This window comes from Larimichthys crocea, chromosome XXI (genome assembly GCF_000972845.2).
Source record: "Larimichthys crocea isolate SSNF chromosome XXI, L_crocea_2.0, whole genome shotgun sequence".
NCBI classification, from domain to species: Eukaryota; Metazoa; Chordata; class Actinopteri; family Sciaenidae; genus Larimichthys; species Larimichthys crocea.
The window spans coordinates 3,959,931-3,981,623 of record NC_040031.1 but is presented as its reverse complement, the minus strand read 5'-3'; the positions used below and the strand labels follow the sequence as shown (position 1 = coordinate 3,981,623).

The following is a 21,693-nucleotide window of genomic DNA, read 5'->3' as shown; positions in this document are numbered from 1 at the left end:
CTATTATCTGAATAATCATGTTAATAGCGTTGTACTTGCAGCCGAATATCAGAAATGTTATTTTATAAACACTATTATAAGGACTTGACATACTGAACGCGCGTCTTATTTTGAAAAGTAATGACCGGATGTTGCGTTCTGTTTTTTGTCACCAGGTCGACGTGAACGTGAAAAGTATATTCTCCAAACAGTTTCTGTTTAGCTGCACAAGTGGTCGTTAAGACTTGTTTCTTTTTTTTACAGACTTTAAATTAACAAAAACATATTGAAGAGCGGACATGGCGCTCACCGACGCTGACGTGCAGAAGCAGGTAAAGTAGAAAACCAGCTGTCAAGTTTATAAAAGTGACTTAAAGTTCAGGGAGCTAAACATGACAAACATTAACGACAGCTAATGGGCTCAAACCTGAAGCAGCGTTACATGTAGCTGACTTACAGCGGTTTAATCTTTATTCTCTTGTTACTAAACTAAACTAAACTAAAGTTTCGTTTGATTTCATTTGAGTTTCGCTCATTTGACAAGAATAGTTTTATGTTGGCACACGTAGAAAGCTGAAACAAACTAGTCAGATTCATATCTAAAGTCTTTGTTTGTAAAGAGTTGTGAATTGGTTTGTACTTACATTTTGAAAACTGGAAAAAAAAAAAAAAAAACTTTGTGAGACATCTGAATTTGTGTGTTTCTCTTGTGGCAGATCAAGCATATGATGGCCTTCATTGAACAAGAGGCCAAAGAGAAAGTTGAGGAAATTGATGCTAAGGTAATTAAAGTCTGTTTATCTGTGTGTGAGTGTGTGTGTGTGTGTGTCTCTGTTTGTGTGTCTTGTGATTTCTGCTGCCGTCACCAGTAATGTGCCTTGTCATACTCCTCCGTCTACAGGCAGAGGAAGAGTTTAACATCGAGAAAGGTCGCCTGGTGCAGACTCAGCGGGTGAAAATCATGGAGTACTATGAGAAGAAGGAGAAGCACATTGAACAACATAAGAAAATGTGAGTTGCTGCCAGGCATTGGGCCTGAACTATCTCAGCGAGACATCGGCAGACTTTGGATGGAGTGAGAGTCAACAGATGTAATCAGTTCTCACTGGATACATTTGTTTGTTTGTTTGTCCATCCCAGTAAGCCTTTCAGTCACTCTGTTGCTCTGTTGCCTCGCCATTATGACCTTGTCTTTCAGTTATGGCTGCCTTGTCAAACTCAATATGTCCTAATAATAATAATAATGATCATACGTTTTACCCGCAAGCACTTTTCTAGATACTCAAAGACACTTTACATGGTAAAAACGTCAAAAACATTCAAACAGCACACTTAAAAACACAGACTAGACGAGGCTAAATAAATTATTTGTTACTCTATTGCCTCCCTGTGTCCTGAATTCTTTACATGAAGATTCTCGGCATTGAACGTCACCATTTTGGCCTCTTCGAATCCAGTTGTGGTGGCAGATTGTGGTGACCAATTAGCTGTGAGAACTGGGGTATTAGGCAGAATAGCCATTTTAATAATAATCATCATAATAATGTGTTTATTTAGTATAGCACTTTTCACAGATCAAAGTGTTTCGCAAGAGCAATATAAATAAAAAAATAAAACACTAGCAATAATAGAATATGACGACAACATACAGTATTATACAGTAGATCAGAAAAGGGGCTAGTTAGTAAAAGTAGGTATGTAAATACTGTAAGCCTAATAAGTCGGTTTTTACCAGGCATGCCATGTTACACTGCATTTACTTTGCTTTCCACTCTCTCAGCCAGATGTCCAACCTGATGAACCAAGCGAGGCTGAAGGTGCTGAAGGCCCGTGATGACATGATCATGGTTAGAGATCAATGCTCATATCTGACATATATTCATACGTTTTGTTTGTTTGTACACAACTGACGCAGATGTTTCTCACATTTACGTTTAATATGCTGATTAATGCGTACGCATCTTATTAACAGCTATGATAATTCATGACATTTGTGTGCATAGTTATTAGTGTGTAGTGGTGATAGTAGTAGTTTGTAAATTCCTACATTTCAGTTTGGTTCAACCATCCCAATACAATGAAGCTGAATTGATTTTCTTTAATGGTCATCTGATCATTAAAAACTATATTTATCTATCCCCACAGACAAACATTTCTGCAGTTCTGCCCATAAAGTGTATTTAACAAATGCCACAGTATCTGAATAATCTAAATGAATCCATAAAACTGGCTTTCTCTCTGTTTTCTGCCTTTTGTTTTTGTCAGGATTTGTTGAACGAGGCTCGGCAAAGACTTGCAGCAATTGCTAAGGACCCTGCTAAGTACTCCACCCTGTTGGAGGGCCTGGTGCTGCAGGTACCTCCAATAACCAGCCTCCAACTTCTCTCATGGGATGATGCATCTAATTCATCAGTTTGAGTTTGTGCTTTTCACCTTTCAGGGATTCTATCAACTGCTGGAGCCAAAAGTTACCATTCGCTGCCGACAGCAGGATGTAGAGCTGGTTCAGGTAAGGTTGAGCTGAATATAGAGCTGTATGTTGTGATTATTGTTGCAAGTTATTAATTAAAGTATTGCATTGCTTAACAGGCTGCAGCTAATAAGAACATCCCCGTCTACAAAGAGGCAGTGAAGAGCAACATAGTCGTCAAAATCGACCAGGAACGTTTTCTTCCATCAGAAATGTAAGACACATACATCAACACTTATTCTTTGAATTTCAAATTTAATGTAACATAACTTTACTCTATCGTTGTGTTTTTATTGCGACTATGATTAAAGATGAAGAAAAGACGTGCTTAATCTGTAGTAAGTGTCTACTCTTTGTTTTAACAGCTGCGGAGGAGTTGAAATATATAACGACAATGGGAAGATCAAAGTTTCCAACACTTTGGAGAGCAGGCTAGAACTCATGGCACAACAGGTAAATTCATAATGTATCTAAATAATTCAAATAATCACCTGTGACCTTTTAAAACACATTCAATGTAATTTCTGCTGTTTGCCAGTGGAGGGCAGCACATGCCACTGGGTTCTTCAGTGAGTTTAAATACTTAAAGGTTGGAGAGTTTGCTTTGATTTTGGATTCAGACAAGGGAGGAAAAATGTATTGTTTACTAATTCCAGCCATTACTCTTTTGTAAGTTATTAAACTTAATTCATTCATTTTCTGTGTTTACAATACCTACTGTTGCTGACAGATAAACTGTGAGAGGTCAGAGGAATCTGTTTTGAGCACACATTCCCAAATGGTTTCTGCTTCCTACACGCAGCTACAGATTCAGACAAGAGCATTGTGTCTACATAGTCATCCTGCATTTAATAAACCTTCTGATGTGTGTACAAAGCAAAGACACGCATCTTTGTCCACATGTATGCCCAGCATAAAGTTTAATAGTTGACTGTTGCCAGCGTCAGCCATGGAGATCGTAGGATTAGGTTCAGGTCAAAGAAGGAGAGACCTGCAGGGTCCGAGTCATTCTCTTCTCTTTCAAAAAGCTTCAGCACGGACCTTCATGCACAGAGACGTTTTGTGGCAAAGGCCCTCATCTTATCAAATATGCAAATGTAATATGTAAACAGGACACACGCCCCTCAACGGCTATGTGTGTGAACAGTCACATGAAAATGTATAGTGATTGTATTGTTTGCTTCTATTTGCACAGCTCCCACAGAGAGGCAGCATGTTTGAATCTGCAAAACATTTAACTTTTAGGAAATGAGAGGCAATTATTAGATCCACTATGAGTTTATCTCCCTTCACAAAGGAAAATGAAGATAAATACTGAAGCAGCTGTCGTGTCTCTCCTCTAATGTTTCGTCCAGGTTTGTCCTTTCAGTTTCCTTGCGTGTACTTACATGTATCCTGACTTCACACTTGACAGATGATGCCTGAGATCAGAGCGAACTTGTTTGGTGCCAACCCCAATCGCAAGTTCACAGATTAACGGTGGACTGGAAGAGAGCAGTGCGGACATGGGTGAAATAAGGTGATCGCAGACCATCTTCATGATTAGAAAGAGGCTGTATGATCACCTATCAATCATAAAGGGTAAATGAAAACCCTGATTTACTCAATGCAATGCTGCAGATGTCTTTATATGTCTTTTTTTTTTGTACTAATGAACAGAATAATAATTCAACATGTGCATTTTTACTTGTGTTTACGTCCCATTTTGCCATCAGGGGTTGTCTAAAGGACTGCTTTTAAATTGCAATGACATTGCAAATATGTATTCTTTCAGTTGTTTTTGGAAACCTGTTGCTCTACTACTTGATTACAGTAATCAAATATCATATATAGGTCAGCAAAGATACACATTGACATACCTTGTCTACATTTTTGTAGACTATTGTCTATAATGAGGTAGATTGTCTGGTATGTTTACTAAATCAGTGTTTTTTTTTTTTACAGTTTGACTTTTGACGAGGTGTGTGTGTGTGTTGTTTTTATTCTGAGCCTATGCAATGAAATGTCGCTCAAATGTACATTGTGAATGTACAGCTGAATGACAATAATATTATAATGATGTCTGTCTAAGTGTGTGTGTGTGTGTGTGTGTGTGCGCGAACAGCCAACCCTTAGAATTGTTCTGAAGCACTTAATGTACAACAACCAAAGAAATAAATGTGTGTGACACGGAGAAATCAGCATGTATGAGACATCTTTATTTACAGCTTGTAAACAAACAGTTTACTCAGGCTATGTTCACTCTACAATGAGGAAAATGTAGTAGCCTAGGTACACTAGCCACATCAAAATGTGTCTTGCATTAAAAATGTGTAAAAAAAAAAAAAAGAGAAAAAAAGGAAAAGCTTTAGTGCCACCCAGTGGACTTAAGTAATGGCAAACAGTTGGCAGAACAAGGTGCCATACTCCCTCCATGGGTCTAACAAGTATAATTGTCCTCGCTAAGTTGGACTCAAGTACCAAATCAATGTTTCAACGCCATCAATTCCACTGAATTCATTTAAGACTTACAGTTGTGATGCTTTAGAAACTATCAGCATTGATAAGGCTTTAATTGCATTTTTTCTTTTTTCTTTTTTCTTTTTTTGTTATTGTGCGCACGAGTTGAAGCTTATTTTTATGTGTAACTAAGCAGTAAAAACAGCCCTAGGCTTCTCACAGGTTTTTGTTTAAACCCTTCCAAGCTGTGGAGAAGAGGAAGTCAAGGCTACGAGACAGTGGCCCAGCAGTCTAACCTGTGGCCTTTAGGCAGGAAGTGAGCTGTGTGTTAGGGTATATTGTACGGTAATACAGGGATTAAAGCATTACCATCAGATTAACAAATGACCTTAGAGACACTGGTAGGCAGCACCTTCCAATCCAGTGAAGGAATCCAAGATTACGACCTCACGGATGGAGTGGGAGGAATGCATAACGGGGATAGGCAGAAGGAGACCAAGCTCCTTTTCCAACACATCAAACACTGAAATCCAACTGATTTGGATTTAAAACCAACCTCTGACCTCAAATGTTCTGTAATATTAAGCTTTTGACAAAGATTAAAAGGGGAATTTGTCACTTACATAGGATGATGCACAGTTCTTCGTCGGTAGGCATTTTAGTTAGCAGCCTCAAACAACATGCAGCAGCTCTCCCTCAGCAACCAGACAGAATAATCTCGCCCAGGTGAAAGGAACAGCCCCAGGCATATTGCAGCAAGCACACAGGTATAACTCAGACAGCTTGGGACACATATCCTCAAATTAGTCACACACATACACAGGACCCTGTTTAACCTACAGAACCCTGGTGACAGCATGTAAAAACCTAGAGAAACTTGATTAGTGTGCACCCATTGGTCCACGTATTAGTAAATAGAGCCTCTCCATATCTCAAACCATTCCTCCTCTTTTGGTTAGTGGCCGTATTTCCCTCCCTCTGTATCCGCTGTTCGCTCATTTATCATTCACTGCAGATTAAAGCAGTAAATTATTTGTACAGACAACACAACCACCGCCACCAATGCACTGCTATTCCAGCAAACCTAGCAGCGTCTCCCCTACCCCAAGAAAGTAGACACCCTGTGCAATGCCAAAAAGAGGAGCTATGACCAGAGCACGACACGTTGCACCCTTCAGAAATGCTGCTGGGCCCTCCCGCCTCATGATGCGCCTGCACACAGACAGGAAGAAAAATGTTAGAAGACACTTTACACTTAATATATTGAGGCAATAAATGTTTATTATAGACAAAAAATCTTACCGTGTGCAGTCAATAATTCCTCTGTATGTGTCCTCCCCCTCACCTTTTTGCAAGGTCTGCAGACGAGTCTTTATAACTGTACAGGAATTTAAAACACACAATATACTTTCAGCACATCAACTCAAAGGTGACTTGCTGTCAGTTAAAGCAAACAGCAGCCACAGTGACCACAAGTGACAATCACAGAATAATGATAAATGCTAAGTTGTAGTGTAATAGTAAGTAGAGAAGTCCCTATTCACTATTTAGAGGCCTCATGGTATGTACATTACTTTCTGCCAGAAACCCCATAATGCAATGTAGAGTAATATACGAATTATAATAATAGGTATGAGTCCAAAATCTCAGCTTGTATATTAAGTGTCTATTATATAGGGAGTAGTGAATGAGTGAACAAGCGAGTGATGCAGCCAGTATCTTTCTTAAGTTAGATCACCTCAGTCACTATAAGCTACTGGTCATACCAGACCAAGTGAGGCTGTAGTGACAGAACCTTCCTGTGTATTGAATTAGTGTGTTTTATTTTACATTTCCAAAATGACATTTCATTTTAAATTGTTTTACTAAAGGACCGAATTAGACTTGCAACACCAGCTGTTGCATCTTTTGAGCGTAGTCACCATTCACCAACCTCCTGTCATTTATGTGACTTTGTGTCTTTCTCCCACTCACCATCCAGTGGTGTTACAGCCACAGCAGCCACTGAGCCTGCGGCACAGCCTGACACAAAAGACTGCCAGAATGGTGCCTGGACCTCCACATTACCCACTCTTTCCTGACCCAGTGCATTAAGGTTGGCAAACAGCGGGAAGTAGATCATTGAGAAGGGGACGTCCCTGTAAAACACGAGTAGAAGATGTGGTTAGATTAAATTTGATTAAAAGGAAAATGAGAGACAGGCTGTGTGAACAGTTGGGACATTGAGAAAGAAATCGGATGGACTGAAAACAAAGCGCGAGAGGGTGACGTCACAGGAGATAAGCAGGGACAGAGAGCAGCCAGACATAGCTCCAGGAATATATTGATCAGTGCTGATTGGCAGAGGTGATGGGAAATACAATAAACACAGTATGAGTTATGCAATGTAAAATCAACTCATTAAAGTGGTGATGAGTCAATTGAAAGAACAGACTCAGCTGGAGAACATGAGCAGCTGTGCATTGCATGATATTTTAAAAGGTTTCCAACATTAAAGCAAAGTAAGTATGAAAAGCATTATGACATGAACTGAAGAAGAAGATATTCAATTATATTAGGCAAGTAAAAACAAATGTAATCTATTGTGAGTGTGTTTGTTTGTCTTTGTGTGTATGACCTCATTAAGGTGGCTCCTGCCCCCCTGTAGAGGCCTGCCAGTCCACGAGTCTTTAGCAGCTTCACAGTGATGCCTGTGGCTGAGGGCCGAGGTGGAGGATTCGGTTGTGCTGGTGGGGGGGCCACCAACGATGGAGCTGGACCAGGAGCAGCAGCAGCCTGAGCTGGAGCTTTAACGGGCCTCTGGGCAGCTGATAGTCAAACACAGACTGTCCCAGGTTAGAAAACACATGTAATCGTGCAGCCATCACCATGACTATCACCACATTTTGACAAAAAAGTAAATGGGTAGTGTGCAATCTTTCACAGCACTTACTTATTAAGAAGCAAAGTGAATGACTTACACCAAATCAATCTTAGTAAAAATGGGCCATTGTCAGACTATATTTACTTCCTGAAGACTTAATTTCATCCTTTTGCACTGACATGGATTTTGACACAGTAATAATGAAGAGTAATAATAAATCCAGTGACAAACTCACCGAGCCTTCCTGCATCCTGCAGCTGGATCTTAAGCATTTCCATAGGTGTGGTGACCACCACCTGACAGGTCCCAGCCCCACATCCTGCCAGTACCTCTCCCCACAGGGGCAAATGCCTAGAAACACAGTCAGTAGAGTGTCAGGAACTGTACAGCAATAAAATACAGTTAACAGTGTTATGGAATTTTCTATCCTTAGGTTACACAAGGTCATGTGTGGGCCTTGAGGTCCTCAGCAGTATTAATTGTTTGGCTTTGACTGGGAACAGTAGGTGCCAGCCTATCTCAACACAGGGTCCAGGCCAGGGTCGAGAAACCTATTGCTGTCTTCCTAGACATAATAGATAGCTTGCCATTGACATTCCAGACTACAATATGTTGACAATGACACCTTTCTTGATAATTTAACTATTTGGGGCGTATAGCATTTGTGGTGTTATCTTGAGGTTTAAAGTCTAACCGCCAGCAGGAGTTGGGGCAGAATGTGAAACCGACTCAGGCACTTCTGATGTACTATGAGAGTGTCTGTAATTATCCTTGATCAAGTGACAATAAATAATACAGTGTAACATCAAAGGCTCCTGAACACTTTCTTCCCTCCTGACATCACCATTGACCAGTGATTCCAGCAGTTTCTCCACAACAAACCGTATATGTGTGTCCATATATTGGTTAATTAAGAGCAAATACACAAGCATGAGATTTTTACAATTCCTAATAGCCATTTGTGTTTGTAACTGTAACTTGATATGGAAAACAACATTGTCGGAGAAACTCACAAAAACTGAAATTCTAAATCATTTATGCTTTATGTTGCCAATTCATATATCCAAGACTGCACATCTCCAGTGCAAGTTGTGGCTGTTTATGTAGGTTAATGTTAATGTTTTGGCACAGAGCTGATTCGAGTAACTAAACTGAATTCCAACAAGTGATCAGCATCATGTTGAATTTCTAATAATTATGACAAACCAAGTTTTTTTGAAAACTGATTACATAGTGATCACCCCACCACCACAAAATGACACTGAACTCTTTTTACTTTCTGATTAAGAAGAGAGGTTTAAGAAAAGCTAGAAGGGGCAATTACATCATTTTATCCAGATTCAAGTTATCATACTGGAACTGGAAGTTAGCAGCTTGGTCCCTGATGCAGAAACATGGAAGATCTGTGTTATTTTATGCCTCTAAATCAAACTTTTTTTGCTTCATGTGCCACTGAGCATTTCATTTACTTTTTTTTTGCTTTAGTTTAGCATTTGCTTAGTTTCTTGTTTAAGTAATATGAACAAAAAATCGGAATTGGTGTTTTATATTTAGTATTCTGATACATAACAAGCAATGCACGACAATAATTTAAAGTTTTTGAAAACTATGTTAAAGATAAGGTAAGCTTGGCTGTATACTGCACAAAAGAACAACGCCTGTGATTTTAATGAATAGCAATTAGCTAAAAGAATCTCAAACGAAAACGTCTTTGTCCCACATCTGTAACATCAGTTCATACACGATAGCACCCTGTCACAGGGATGGTATTCAGCAAAAAGTGATTAAAAACTAATTACTTACTTATTTTAACCAATGAATGTAATTTAGGTTTACTGTAATAACCGTGGCCGCCTTTTCAAACCTAATATGATTTATGTGTATGTGTATGAAAGACAAAAATCAATGTACCCGTCCTTAGAGAGCTTCTGTCTGAAGATGTCATTGGCAGCCAGCTTGATGGCTTTTTCTGGTGTGACAAGAGTGAGGTTCACTGCTGCACCTGGAAACACAAACAGGCCGATGAAAGGGGATGACCAACAGTTTCCATTGAGGAACACAAATAGAATAAACCTACACAGCAACTTATGGCTCACCACCGTGACCTGCTAATAGCAGTAGACACCGGTTATTGTGATAAAAAAGATTGAGGGCTCGCAGGAGAAACAACAGCATAGGTGATTGGCTTAAGCTTATAGTAAAGCACACTTATACTGTTTGTCACAGGGATTACAAATGCAAAGATACCTCTGTAGCATCCAAAATAGCCCTCCGAGCGAACCGTCTTTGCCAGGCAGTCCATCCTTTAAAAACAAAAGAGAAAACAATTCACAGTTTGTCTGTTTGAGAGACAAACAGAGTCTGTTCTTTTATATGACAAGAGTAGATATATTCGTTAATATCTTTCACTTTCACATTTAGGTCAAATGAGTAGTATTATGCTTCATTTATAAGCATCTTCTTCAACCTGGCCTTTACCCAGATACACTATGACCCTCTGTCCTGTCACAACAACAAACTGGACCAGTACCAGTGGTGTCAGTGCACTGTATGAGCTGTTCTATTGGAATTTTCCCTTTTCCCTTTTCAAAGAACATAGAAAATCCAGCCATGTAATTGGGCCTTGAAGGGAATAAGTTAACCAGGCTATTTTTTCCATCTCTGACTCACAGTGGAAAACCGCAGTCTGAAATGTTTGAACACAGGATACCACACCCAATCATCAGCCAGCAATACTGATGCCCACCAGATGTGCGCAGTTTAAAAAATCAGGGTGTCTTTTAAGGACACGGTCTCGTTCTCTGCATCCCCTGGCTTTATGATTCTGATTTAACCACAAACTAAAATAACAAAATGTAATAAAGAAATAGTTTTAGTGCATTCGTTGGAACATTTATCAGGTTTTGAATAAATCAGTGAATACAATCCATGATTCAAAGTTACCATGGCAATCCATCAAAACACACACAGCCGTTTCCCTAATATGATCTCGTGAGTGAGTTTTGTACAGACTGACTAAAACACTGCACCAAATATGGTAAGAGTCTGTTTAGCTTTGCTGCTCCACCCTATCCAGTAGAAAAGTATGCGCGTTGATATAATCAAAATAACTCTGGTTTGTTTGTAGCTCAAATTAGAGAGTGCACATTTAAAACCATTCATCATCAGCAGATTTAGTATCATATTAAGACTTTGACTTTAGTTTTGATACATTTGCATTCAGGGTTTATGACAGTAGCAGGTTAACTCGGGCCAGGGGAACCCTACTCACATTCCTTTGTAGACTTGGACGCCCTGCTGGTTCTGTAGGCGGGTCTTGGCCAGGTCAATAGGAAATACACATGTCACACCAACCAGGCCTGCCACGCCCCCATTAATCAGCTTAGCAGGGAGGCTGCAAAGGGATCAACACAGACAAACACGCACACATGCATGCACAGACCCATGTAAACGTAGTCACAAACACAAGCCATGCAAATGACACATCCATTCATGGACAAAGATACAAAAAAGGATACGAAAAGGAGAGTTTTCCCAACCACACACACACACACACACACACACACACACACACACACACACACACACACACAAAGAGACCAACATCAACACAGCTGCTGCTTCAACTTAGTGAATACATTTTGACCCATCTTCATTAAGCTAAACAAAAGAGGTAAAGATTCTTACCTAACTTTCTTCTCCGCCATCCTGTTTGTGTTTGGGCTCCAGGCCCACTACTCCTCTCCTCCTCCACCTACTCCTCCTCCTCGTCCTTCTTTTTCTCTTCCTCTTCCCTCTCACACTTGGGCACGCAACCCAAAGTAGTCACGACAACTCAACTCTCACCTGCCCACCCAGGCCACAAATGCAGCTCACTGCTCCTTTTAATGTTCCAAACAATGGAGGTTTTCCTCCCTGATATGGAAGGAGCAGATGTGGACGCCCTTTTTTCTGTTGTGGTCCAAACCACCAATGTTTGATCTGTGTCTTCTGGCCAGCCTTTCTGCTTTGCTGCAACTCAGACCAAAATCCAACCTCTCTCCCGCTGCCTGGAAACAAAACACCTGTGGTTAAAATGGATTAAATCATTGTAAAGAGTACAAATGAGATCAAAATTTCTCTCTTCTTTGTGACTCATACTGAGGGTATTGTCTTTCTAAAAGCCCTGTTGAATAGACATTTGTGATGGGCTTCAGAAGATGGTAGGAGGGTTTTTTTTGTGACACACCTAACATTAACTATTAGGGTCTATAAGGTCCAGATAGGCTCATTCATAAATGTGAATAGCGGCATATCCCAGGACTGCCACAGTGAGACAGAACATCTTGAGTCTCTCTAATCTGCAAGCTAAAAGGGATAAGAGTATTTGATCTAGCAAGGAAGGCAGAACTGAAAATGAGGAGCTTACCGGTATTCTTTCACCGCAATCGGAATCCAGCATTTACAAAGGACTGGAAAAGAGATTTAAATGGATGGTGGATCATTTGTTTGACAGGTATTTTTTTACTTTTTTTTTTGGCTCTGGACATAAAATAGTTTCTAGCCTATCATAGATTAAAAAATGCTGTTGAAACCTTATCTATGGTTCACAGCTCTTGCTTTCATCCATTATTTTTCTGCCTTTTCCCTTCCTGACTTCCCCCTTCCCTCAGCTTTCTAATTAATCTCTCTCTTAATCTCTCCACCTCCATTCCGCCTCTATTTCTACCGCTGTGAACCTTCACTATATCCCTGCCCATCTCAACACAAACTATCAGTTTTTGCTTGGTTCATCTTCTCATCTTTATGTCATTTTCCATCACCATCATAAACTTTTTCATCTCAAATTATTTTTTTTCTATGTCCCCTTATACTCTGTCTATTCTATTGCTAGACCCTAGTCACATTCTACACATGCCTTTCACTGAGCCTCTTTCTGTGAAACTTTCTTTCAGCTGAGCTCCATTCACACAGTAGTGACCCTGCCAAAACACAGACAAGGGTGCCTCACCCCAAGCCAACCTCCAGCTCTCAGACCTCTGTTTCCCCTAAACACTGCACTAGAACACCCCAGCCTCATACAGCACAAGCCTCCATAAGAGAGCTTTCAAAAAAGTTAATTTTCTTCCATCACAGAGACATAGCAATGGGGAATGGGGGTCTTACCTCTGTCGGTGCATCCCACAGACAGGATAAAGCTGTCCACTTTCCTTTCACTTCAACAATGCGTGCAGCAATGGTAGTCAAGCGAGAGCGCTCTGAGAGAGCCAGCCGCCACTCAGGGGCCGTTGCACAAACACCAGCATTGTCCTGCTGCCTAAGTCCCTCCCTCTCGTGGTGACTCCCTGTGTGACACAGCCACAGCAACCCAGCTCTGCACTAACACAACTCGACATAAACTCATACAACAGACACGGCAGGGATGAACATCCACAATTATAACTCAGCGTGTGTTGTTTCTAAGAATATACAACATGAATAGCAACAACAAAAAGGCTGCAAATCAGTAATGAGCTCTCTATTCACCCATCCCTCTATTACATAATACCCCTAGGCACATTGGATTTCACAAATGTTCACAGACTTACAATTACTACCTATCTAACAGTACTATGCCAACATGATTATCACTGTTTGGGACATTTTATCACAGGGAAATATATAAAAGGAGGTGATTAAAAGAGGTTATGTAAGGACATCAACAAAAAGAGGCATGTGACTACCACAGCAACCACTCATTGCCCCTAAACTATTTTTTCATGAGCATTGATTGATGTATTGATTTCTCTTAGTGGAAAAAAAAAAAAACAATAAAAAAAACAGTGATCATTTCACTCACCAGAAGGGAAAAGATTTCATTGAGGATGAAATTTCCCAGCTTTCACGGTTGAAACATTTGGTTACACCATACACTGTTTTAAATAAAAGAAGGTTATTTGTGGTAAAAAAAAACAAAAAAAAACTGTATGTACAATATGTAGCATTTAGTTCAGTGAAAGAGTGTCTGTCTCTGTTTCCAACCAAGAGGGTCAGCAGGCAGCACAGGAATGTCCATGCCTCTTTTGCAACTGAAGACTATTCTTAACATTTGGGCTGAGGATAAAAAGAAATATTTGTTACTGGTTTATAAAAGCAGTATAATAGAAATGGTAGGGAAAATATAGAGGCGAAATAAAAAGATAAAAATTATATTCTAGGACAAGAAAGATTAAGTGTAGTGAGCTTGTATTTTAAGATATGGCAAACTCAATAGCTTTGACATAATCCCCACATGTATCTCTAATTATCAACTTAACTCTCTGAGTTTTAAGTTTGAATGTTTGGCTTACCCATGTGGCTCAGATTTACACCATGAGTAACTGGATTGCTCTGTTGCCTAGCGACATCACAACCTTACATGGGACTGATGTTCCCATGGGAACTCAAGAGTCTGCTGTCACTCCACTGACAATACTGTAATAGCTGACCACCACAGCCCTGCCCCACTGACAACTGCTGTCACCTTAGAGCGCCATAGTTCATAAGCAACTTTAGCCTTGTCAAAAGTTAGTCAGCATGTAGAGTGAATGTGGCTTTATGTGCAGTTGCAAAAATCATCATATATAATGAATCATGTAACTATACTACTACAAGTTACAAACCTCAGAAATCGCCAATTTGCAGCACCTCCAATTAGAGAACATATAAATACTTCACAGAGTTCAAGAAATAGACACATAAAACATCAGCTGTTTGAAGGAGACTGTGTGAATTAGGTCTTTATGGTTGGATTGCTGCAAAGAAACCACTACTGCACTACTACCACTACTACAAATGAAAACTGCTCAGGCCAAGAAATACAAATTGGTTTCAATCGCCATGTCTTTGTGAGACGCAAAGAAGGTGAACGGGTGGCATCTGCATGTTTGGTTCCCACTATGAACAAGGTGTGGAGGTGCTTTTCTGGTGACACTTTTAGTGATTTATTCAAACTCCAAGGTACACTTAACCAACATGGCTACCATAGCATTCTGCACTGACATGTCATCCTATCTGGTTTGCACTTAGTGGGACCATCACATGACAATGAGCCAAAACACACCTCCAGGCTATGCAAAGGCTTTTTGACCAAGAAAAAAGGTGATGAAGTCCTGCATTAGAGGACCTGGCCTTCCAAAATCACCCCATCTAAACCCAACTGAGATGGCTTGGGATGGGTTGGGGCTTAGATTGACGGAAAAGCAGCCAACAAGTGCTCAGCACCATATATAGAAACTCCTTTGGAAAACCATTCCAGGTGACTACCTTATGAAGCTGATTGAAAGAAAATTATGATTGTACAAAAGAGTAATGAAAGAATCTAAAACACTGGTGTTATTAGGCTTCCAAGACAATGAGCTCTGTCCACGATAGAGAATTCAAGAGCTTTCCTCTTGCACCACCTTTAGGCCAAAATGTCAACTTACACACAGAACATCTCATAAATCTAAATAATTAACTAAATGCTAATACATTTGCTGATCACAAGTGTGCTTCCAAGAAGATAAAATATTTCAGTCCATGACCTGTCAACAGTACTGCCAGCTTCAGGTAAGACATTTATTTTTGCCAACTATTTAATACTGGCTAAAACAAATATGATTGGTTATAATAAAGCTGCAACTTCTTGAATGGGCCTTACTTTTTTTTTTACTAAGTCTTTGTAGTTTAATAAGAAAGTATGTTGACCTTTAGATGTATTTATTAATTTAGGTGATTTTTATTATTAATGTTCATTTAAATGCATGCATTACACTAAACATTTGAATTGATACAAGCTATAGGAGGGAAATGTTTTATAGGCTTGGAAAAAAATATTTTATCCGAATATATGATATGCTCGTGTTTTTTTGTTTGTTTTTTGTTTTTTTTAAGAAAAATATTAATGCAATAAGAGATATGTGCATAGGCATCTAACAGTGACAACACTGAGTACTGCACCTTTCACATATTGCGATGGGGGGAGCCCCTGCCTTGTGTATTGCGCGAAACTTCTACCGCGATGTTGTTTACAAAATCTAAGTATAACCTGTAATTTACTGTACAAGACAATGGTCAGATGAACGAGACTTGGGATTTATGTTTTGCTTTAAAACTGTTGTTTTAAGAAAGTGTAAAGGCTGGTATGTGGAAAAAAAATATTATAGGAAATAAGAAATGAATGAAAATATATGTAAAAATTATATGCCAAATACTGACGTCTTATCTCTACACACGAAAAATACACCGATGTAACTTAAAGGAAGTTACCTCTCTCACACCTACTATAAACTTTTTATTTTTTTTATTTATTCACCATTCACAAGCATTCCCTTTAAATGGCGACCGCACTATCAAGCCGTAGGGGTACTATTGACTGTAGATTGTTGCTACTATAACGAGGTGCAAATAAAATAGCAAATCCTGCAATAATTATAAGTTATTGCAGGATAATATGGACATACTTGACACTATAATAATCAATTATTCGCACATATAGTTTAAGGTACAGAGTTGAGTAATCGCTCCCCCCCTCCTGGTCGTGCGGTGGTTTCGCCCTTCCCATCTGTTCAGCTCCGGTGAGACTCTGATTGAAACAGATTGTGGCGTTCCGCGGGTCGCAATGGCAACTGTCCGAACAGGACGGCAGCAGCAACTTTTTCCGTGTTTGTAATGTTACGAAGACATTATAACTCGCCGAGGAAACTACTTTCTAATGTGACTAAAAGGCGTTGCACTATTTCTCCAGTCTGAAAATGTCCCAGGGATGTACAGTTTCTGTGGAAGAGATCCAGTCTTGGTGGGAAGTCCCCGCCATAGCCCACTTCTGCTCGCTGTTCAGGACAGCGTTCAACCTTCCAGACTTTGAAATAGAGGTAAATAAGACTTTTGCTTGCTTGTGGTAACTCTGAATGTGTTTTAGTGCGGAAATGAAAAGTTGTTTGTGTCAGCTTTTTTCTCTACGCGGTGTGACGAGCGCGTTTTGTGCAACTAGCTGTGTGGTAAACCAGCTTAGCAGCGCTCTCCGAACTTAACGTCCGTTAACGTTACTAGGCAATCCTGTTAGGTAACGAGCTAGCCCGCTCGTTAGCACAGCTAAAAGCTAGCTTTAATCGCTAATTGCTGCCCCCCCCTTTAAAGTTGAACAGTGTCAGCTGGATGTAGCATTCACCACGCAGCTTCGTGCTCCTGTGTTCGTAGTTAAGTTAACGTGTTGCTCTAACATTAACGTGCTGTAAGGATGCTCGGGGGGTAACTTGAGATATACGTGCTCACAGCCATGTGCCGCTCGTTTGTTTTCATTTGAGCACGGCTTCGTGTTTATGTTTGTAGAGCGCCGTTTAGTTCAGCTCGTTTCAACTGTAAAACAAAGTAGAGGGGAAAGGAGATGATGCTGTGTTTAAAACAAAACAAAATGATGTGAAACTTGTGAAGATCGAAGCGTTAATCACTTTTAAATTATATCTACGCGACTGTTGAAATGTGTTTTTTGTTTTTTACAGAGCGAAAAAGTCGCAGAATAACTCAAACCGTTGTCCTCCTCGCCGGGTGCACCGTGTTACCGCGTTTAGTTTCTTTTTTCTGTCATATAAAGTTAAGTTCATGGCGTGATGTTCGAGTTTATTGTCTTGCAGCCATCTGGCTTGGGTAGCCATAGGGACGCAGATGCTCTTCAGGCATTGTTTGTTCGCCCAAGTCCCGTTTTGTTGCAGGAATCGATGGTTTAAGCGTTTGTTCTCGATATTAATAGTCTCCAATAAGTCATAGAGGCGATATCACCCGACAAGTCTCTGTTATATCACTGAATAAACGAAAACGACTTACACCCCGATTACACAATTAACTTTATCTCTCGCTCCCACCCCTCCTTGTTCTTTGAAATGTATTCGGAGTTCACGAAACAGCTCATTCAAACATGTATCCGCTCAGTTATTCCATCGGAGGTAATGTAGATTGTTTCATCCATCAAGGAATGATTGCGCTTTAAAGAAATTGGTGGGGTCAACATCACGCATCAACAGTCCCCATCACTCATTCATCCCCACCCCCTTCGGCAGAGAAACACACGCAGGCATCGCTTTGTTATTAAGCGAGGTGCAAGCCAGATGGGGGATCGCATAGCGCCTAGTTTACATGAAAGTTGAGGGTCTCGTGCTGTTGCATTTCTCTTTGATACCGGGCCGAAAAAACACGCGCTTGCTCAATGTGATCATTTCCCATCCAGTTGCAAAGAGCTGATTTTTAACTTTACAAAATGCTTGCGCCGATCCACTTTAACAAACGAGGGTCGTTCTGCTGCTACTCAGTGCAAATGATGTATTCGTCTTTAACCGCATCACGAAGCAGATCACATGTGCGGCTACACCCCCCTCAGCTGGATTTCAAGGAAATATTGAGATTGATGCAGTAGTGTTATACTTTGACGTCTCAATCAGACACACAAATGTTCAAGGTCAGAACTCATTTGGCTCCCAGTATAATTATCTACATCGGCAGCTGTGATAATAGCTCTATTGTAAATGATAATAGAAACTTACAGATATAGGTCTTTAATTGAAAGCACATTTCTGTGAGCATCAGTTTTCCATTAAACTGGGGGTACATGGCACCGAGGTCATCTCATCTCGTTCCATATGTGTGATATCAGATCACTGAATTAATTTTGGCCACTGGTCTACTGGGACGCATGATGATTAGGAATGACATTAAAATGTCTGTGTGACATTGCTTAAAGCATATGTTGTCAGCTTTAACAAATTGTGTCTTGGTATGTGTGATGAATGTGACGCGTTGTTTTCTCTGTTTATATTTCCACTGGAGTTTTTCGGTTTTGAATAAAGCAGATGGCTTTCTGAGTTTAAAGTGCACGAATGCAGTGTCTGTATCGATGTTATGCTTTGTGTTGTTTTGTGCTGTAATGTGTGTTCACTGTTCTGTCTGCACCATGTTTTCTGTTTCATGTAGCACCATGGTCCTTGGCGAAACGCTGTCTCGGTTCACTGTTTACCGTGTAAATGCTTGAAATGACAATAATGCCCACTTGACTTGACTTAATTTCTGGGTGACTGGACAACAAAGTCTGCTGGGCTGCGTTTATACTTAGACCTGTATTCCTATGTTCCAATAAGAGCCCAATCATAGTTTAAGTGCCACCTTAATCAGAATAAAATTACCCATTCTGCATTAAGTGATGAGTCTCGTTTATTGTACGGCCATAGGGCTGTCATGTACCTAGATGTAGAAAGGTTTTTGAGGCAAAATTGTACAATATGCTGAAAATAACTGTAGAGTGGCACAAAAAGCTGGGAGGACATATATTTACAGTTGTACAGGGTGTATCTAAAACTAGCTGAACATAATTCAGAAACATAGCATGCATCTTGTCTGTCCCAGGCTGTTCTTCAGACCCTCTCTCATTCTCTCTCTCCCTCTCTCCTTCCTCTTATCTTGGAAAGCCTGTCACCTCATTCTGGCAACAAGTGTGCGGAGTGTTAGCAGCCCTGCTTTTACAGTGTGCATGGTGCCATTTGGTGCTTACAGCGGGCTTTTGGAGAGATTTCAGTGTCAGGAAGTAATAAAATTGAGCGATGCAGACCACCTTAGTCTGACCTTCTGTCTTCTACACTGCAGATACCTCCGGCCTGCACTGTAATTATGATGACATTAAGATATCAGCTGACATAGACTTATCCTGTCCAGTTTGTGCTACTTTCAAATATTCACACACCAACTCATGGCACTCCAGTAATGCCAAACAGCACTCTGCGAAGTTTGTTGGGCCGCTGGACATTTGGAACCAGTATGTTTACTTTCTAAGGGCTTTCGTTGCAGAAGTAGGAGGAAACTGTCAGACAGACATGTTTGTTTTGCTTAATGCCACATACCTGCTTCAACAAGACAAGCTGGCCTGGGCACTGTCACGGGTGTAGCACTCTCGGCTGACTCCTATTTACCTTTTGCCCTTGGCTTGACTTGACTTACGGTTGATTAAGATTGATAGGCCATTATAGTCAATCAATCATTCAATAAATTTGAAAGCTGACAAAGTCTTCCAACTTTTCCGTTCATTTTCTTTTGCCATCCTCTGAAAAAATAGTTGGGCAATGTCAGTCATCTCCAGCTGCAATCCTGTCTCTGGGTGTATAGGTTGAGTTACCCAAGGATCGTGTGGAAAAGGGGGCAGGGAAGGGGGCAGGAAATGGCTGTCATTGGTCATGACGGAGTGGGGGGTGTCGAGTGATTTAACTCTGTCCTGGGCTTTACTGTCAACATTCTCTGACAAACCATCAGTCCTTCCTTGTGGACGCAGTGTCTTTTTATTGGCTGGTGTCATCTTCGTTTGTGTCAGTCTTTGCCACCCTGTCCTTATATTATAGACAACAGGGGTCGGGTTTTTGTGGCTGCTCAGGGCCTATATTATTTCCATGTATTTCCTTTTCATACATCTAGTGCTATCTGGTGTCATCGTTGGGAGATGCGCAAGACAGGTGTGGGAATGTATACTTTCACAGCATTAGGAGGAGTGACATCTTGTGGCTTATTTCGTCATATTAAAAACATAAGAACTAGTCGAGTAGAGCATATATTTGAAGTTTTTGAGGCATGTTGTACAAGCTGAGGTATAATGTGTATTGAGAACTCAAAATGGCCAAGGCAACTGACTTCTTTCTACTGTAATAGTGTCATTGAAACACCTGTTTCTTTTTCTCATAACAGAGACTTTTATAACAGTCTTAAATCCCACATTTGAGAAACAGGGTCGATGTTGGCAAACTCAGCGATTCAGCCAGACAGTACTGTTAGGGTGATACTGTTGGGGCAGTCCTTTTTCTCTTCGGTGCTGGTCAGTGATAATGGAGTCTCCCACCAATCTCCTTGGCTAGCCTCACAAAAACAGCCCCACGCACATTGTTCCCTGGCTGATACACTTCACTATCACTGGTTTCCACTTTCCTCAGGCTGCAGGCAGTGAGCTGGGAAAGGTGTGTGTGTGTGTGTGTGTGTGTGTGTGTGTGTGTGTGTCTCTGCACGCACGAGAGCTGAGTGGGTGAGATGAGGAGGAAAGAGAATGAGTGGGAAGTAAGGAGAAAGAGGGGAAGTGGGGGGGGGTGTCCTAAAGATGGTGAGCGAGTAAGCAAGGAAGTGAAAGCACATTAGTATGAAGGAGTGAGAGAGTGATTTACAGAAAGAAGGGCCCAGGGTCAACATGCCTTTTTGTCTCCGGCGTACGCTCGATTTCTTGGCTGTGTATCTGCGAAGCGATGTCTGAAATCCCACAGCCAGCAGACGCTGCAGGCCTCTAATGCTGGATCCTCGATGATGTGCACTTCATAGCCAGTCACGGCCCTTCATGCCAAGGACCTCTGTCCCTGTCATCTTCCCCCTCCATGCTCTGTGGGCAGCCTGTTTGGCACATCGACGTGTATTTTTTTAACGCATCTTCATCAGCTCCCTGTCATCATCTGTGTTGTGAACTCTGGCTTAAAGTAGCTTCTCCTTGGCGACATTAAACTAGTGAGGAACTTTGTACATGAGAAACTTTTAAGCTTTTAATTCGACTTGTGGTTTATTTCATTTTTTTCCCTGCACAAATTATCTATATTAGCTCTCTGCAGTTTACTATAGTGCTGTTATTGGTGTACAAGACCTTTTTAATAGAATCTTCTGTCTGTGGCATAATGAGGGAAAACAGAAATTGCACAGTAATGGAAAGGACTCATTTTGATCGGGCAGGACAAGATATAAAAAGGTTGTTTTCTAGCCATGCTTGTGCCGTGGATGGTGACGTGATGACTGTAGAGGTTATAGTGGGACTTGTGTGTGGGATCTGAGGGTTGCAGGTGGCCAAAGTTATCCTGTAAAACATCTCAATATTTACAACATGGATTGGCAAGAGGTCCTTTTTCCAGACATCTACCTTTTAAGCCCATGGACCCTTTGGATTACAGCAGTCATTCTTTTAGTG

At 40.7% G+C, this 21,693-nt stretch overlaps 3 protein-coding genes across 7 annotated transcripts in view; 2 read left to right on the top strand and 1 right to left on the bottom strand.

Annotated features, from left to right (window-relative positions):
* The first annotated feature begins 124 nt into the window (after positions 1 to 124).
* atp6v1e1a (ATPase H+ transporting V1 subunit E1a) lies at positions 125 to 20,729 on the top strand. 4 transcript variants are annotated; one of them, XR_003461328.1, is made up of 10 exons: positions 127 to 311; positions 696 to 761; positions 881 to 990; positions 1,760 to 1,826; positions 2,245 to 2,334; positions 2,420 to 2,488; positions 2,569 to 2,663; positions 2,815 to 2,902; positions 3,864 to 4,421; positions 20,711 to 20,729. XR_003461328.1 is itself a non-coding variant. In XM_027272672.1 (9 exons), exons 1-9 carry the CDS (start codon positions 279 to 281, stop codon positions 3,865 to 3,867), a joined length of 681 nt encoding a protein of 226 aa, XP_027128473.1. In that variant the 5' UTR covers positions 125 to 278; the 3' UTR covers positions 3,868 to 3,911. The 4 variants fall into 4 exon arrangements, 2 of the variants coding, with proteins under 2 accessions (XP_027128473.1, XP_027128472.1); XR_003461327.1 differs by lacking the exon at positions 20,711 to 20,729 and adding an exon at positions 4,521 to 4,626 and having other exon boundaries at positions 3,864 to 4,424; XM_027272672.1 differs by lacking the exon at positions 20,711 to 20,729 and having other exon boundaries at positions 125 to 311; positions 3,805 to 3,911.
* On the bottom strand, positions 4,085 to 13,140 carry slc25a18 (solute carrier family 25 member 18). Of its 2 annotated transcripts, XM_027272670.1 has the most exons (11): positions 12,897 to 13,140; positions 12,160 to 12,202; positions 11,439 to 11,800; positions 11,023 to 11,145; positions 9,999 to 10,054; positions 9,663 to 9,753; positions 7,987 to 8,102; positions 7,506 to 7,695; positions 6,863 to 7,026; positions 6,191 to 6,266; positions 4,085 to 6,100 (listed from the first exon to the last, which is right to left on the bottom strand). In XM_027272670.1, the coding sequence occupies exons 3-11, from the start codon at positions 11,456 to 11,458 to the stop codon at positions 5,959 to 5,961; spliced, it is 978 nt and encodes a 325-aa protein (XP_027128471.1). In that variant the 5' UTR covers positions 11,459 to 11,800; positions 12,160 to 12,202; positions 12,897 to 13,140; the 3' UTR covers positions 4,085 to 5,958. The 2 variants fall into 2 exon arrangements, with proteins under 2 accessions (XP_027128471.1, XP_027128470.1); XM_027272669.1 differs by lacking the exon at positions 12,160 to 12,202.
* Positions 16,314 to 21,693, top strand: part of cecr2 (CECR2 histone acetyl-lysine reader) — a 36,717-nt gene continuing 31,337 nt past the window's right edge. The window contains exon 1 of the mRNA XM_027272664.1: positions 16,314 to 16,603. Coding sequence (XP_027128465.1) covers positions 16,484 to 16,603 — 120 coding nt within the window. The 5' untranslated portion in view covers positions 16,314 to 16,483. The remainder of the gene's footprint in view (positions 16,604 to 21,693) is intronic.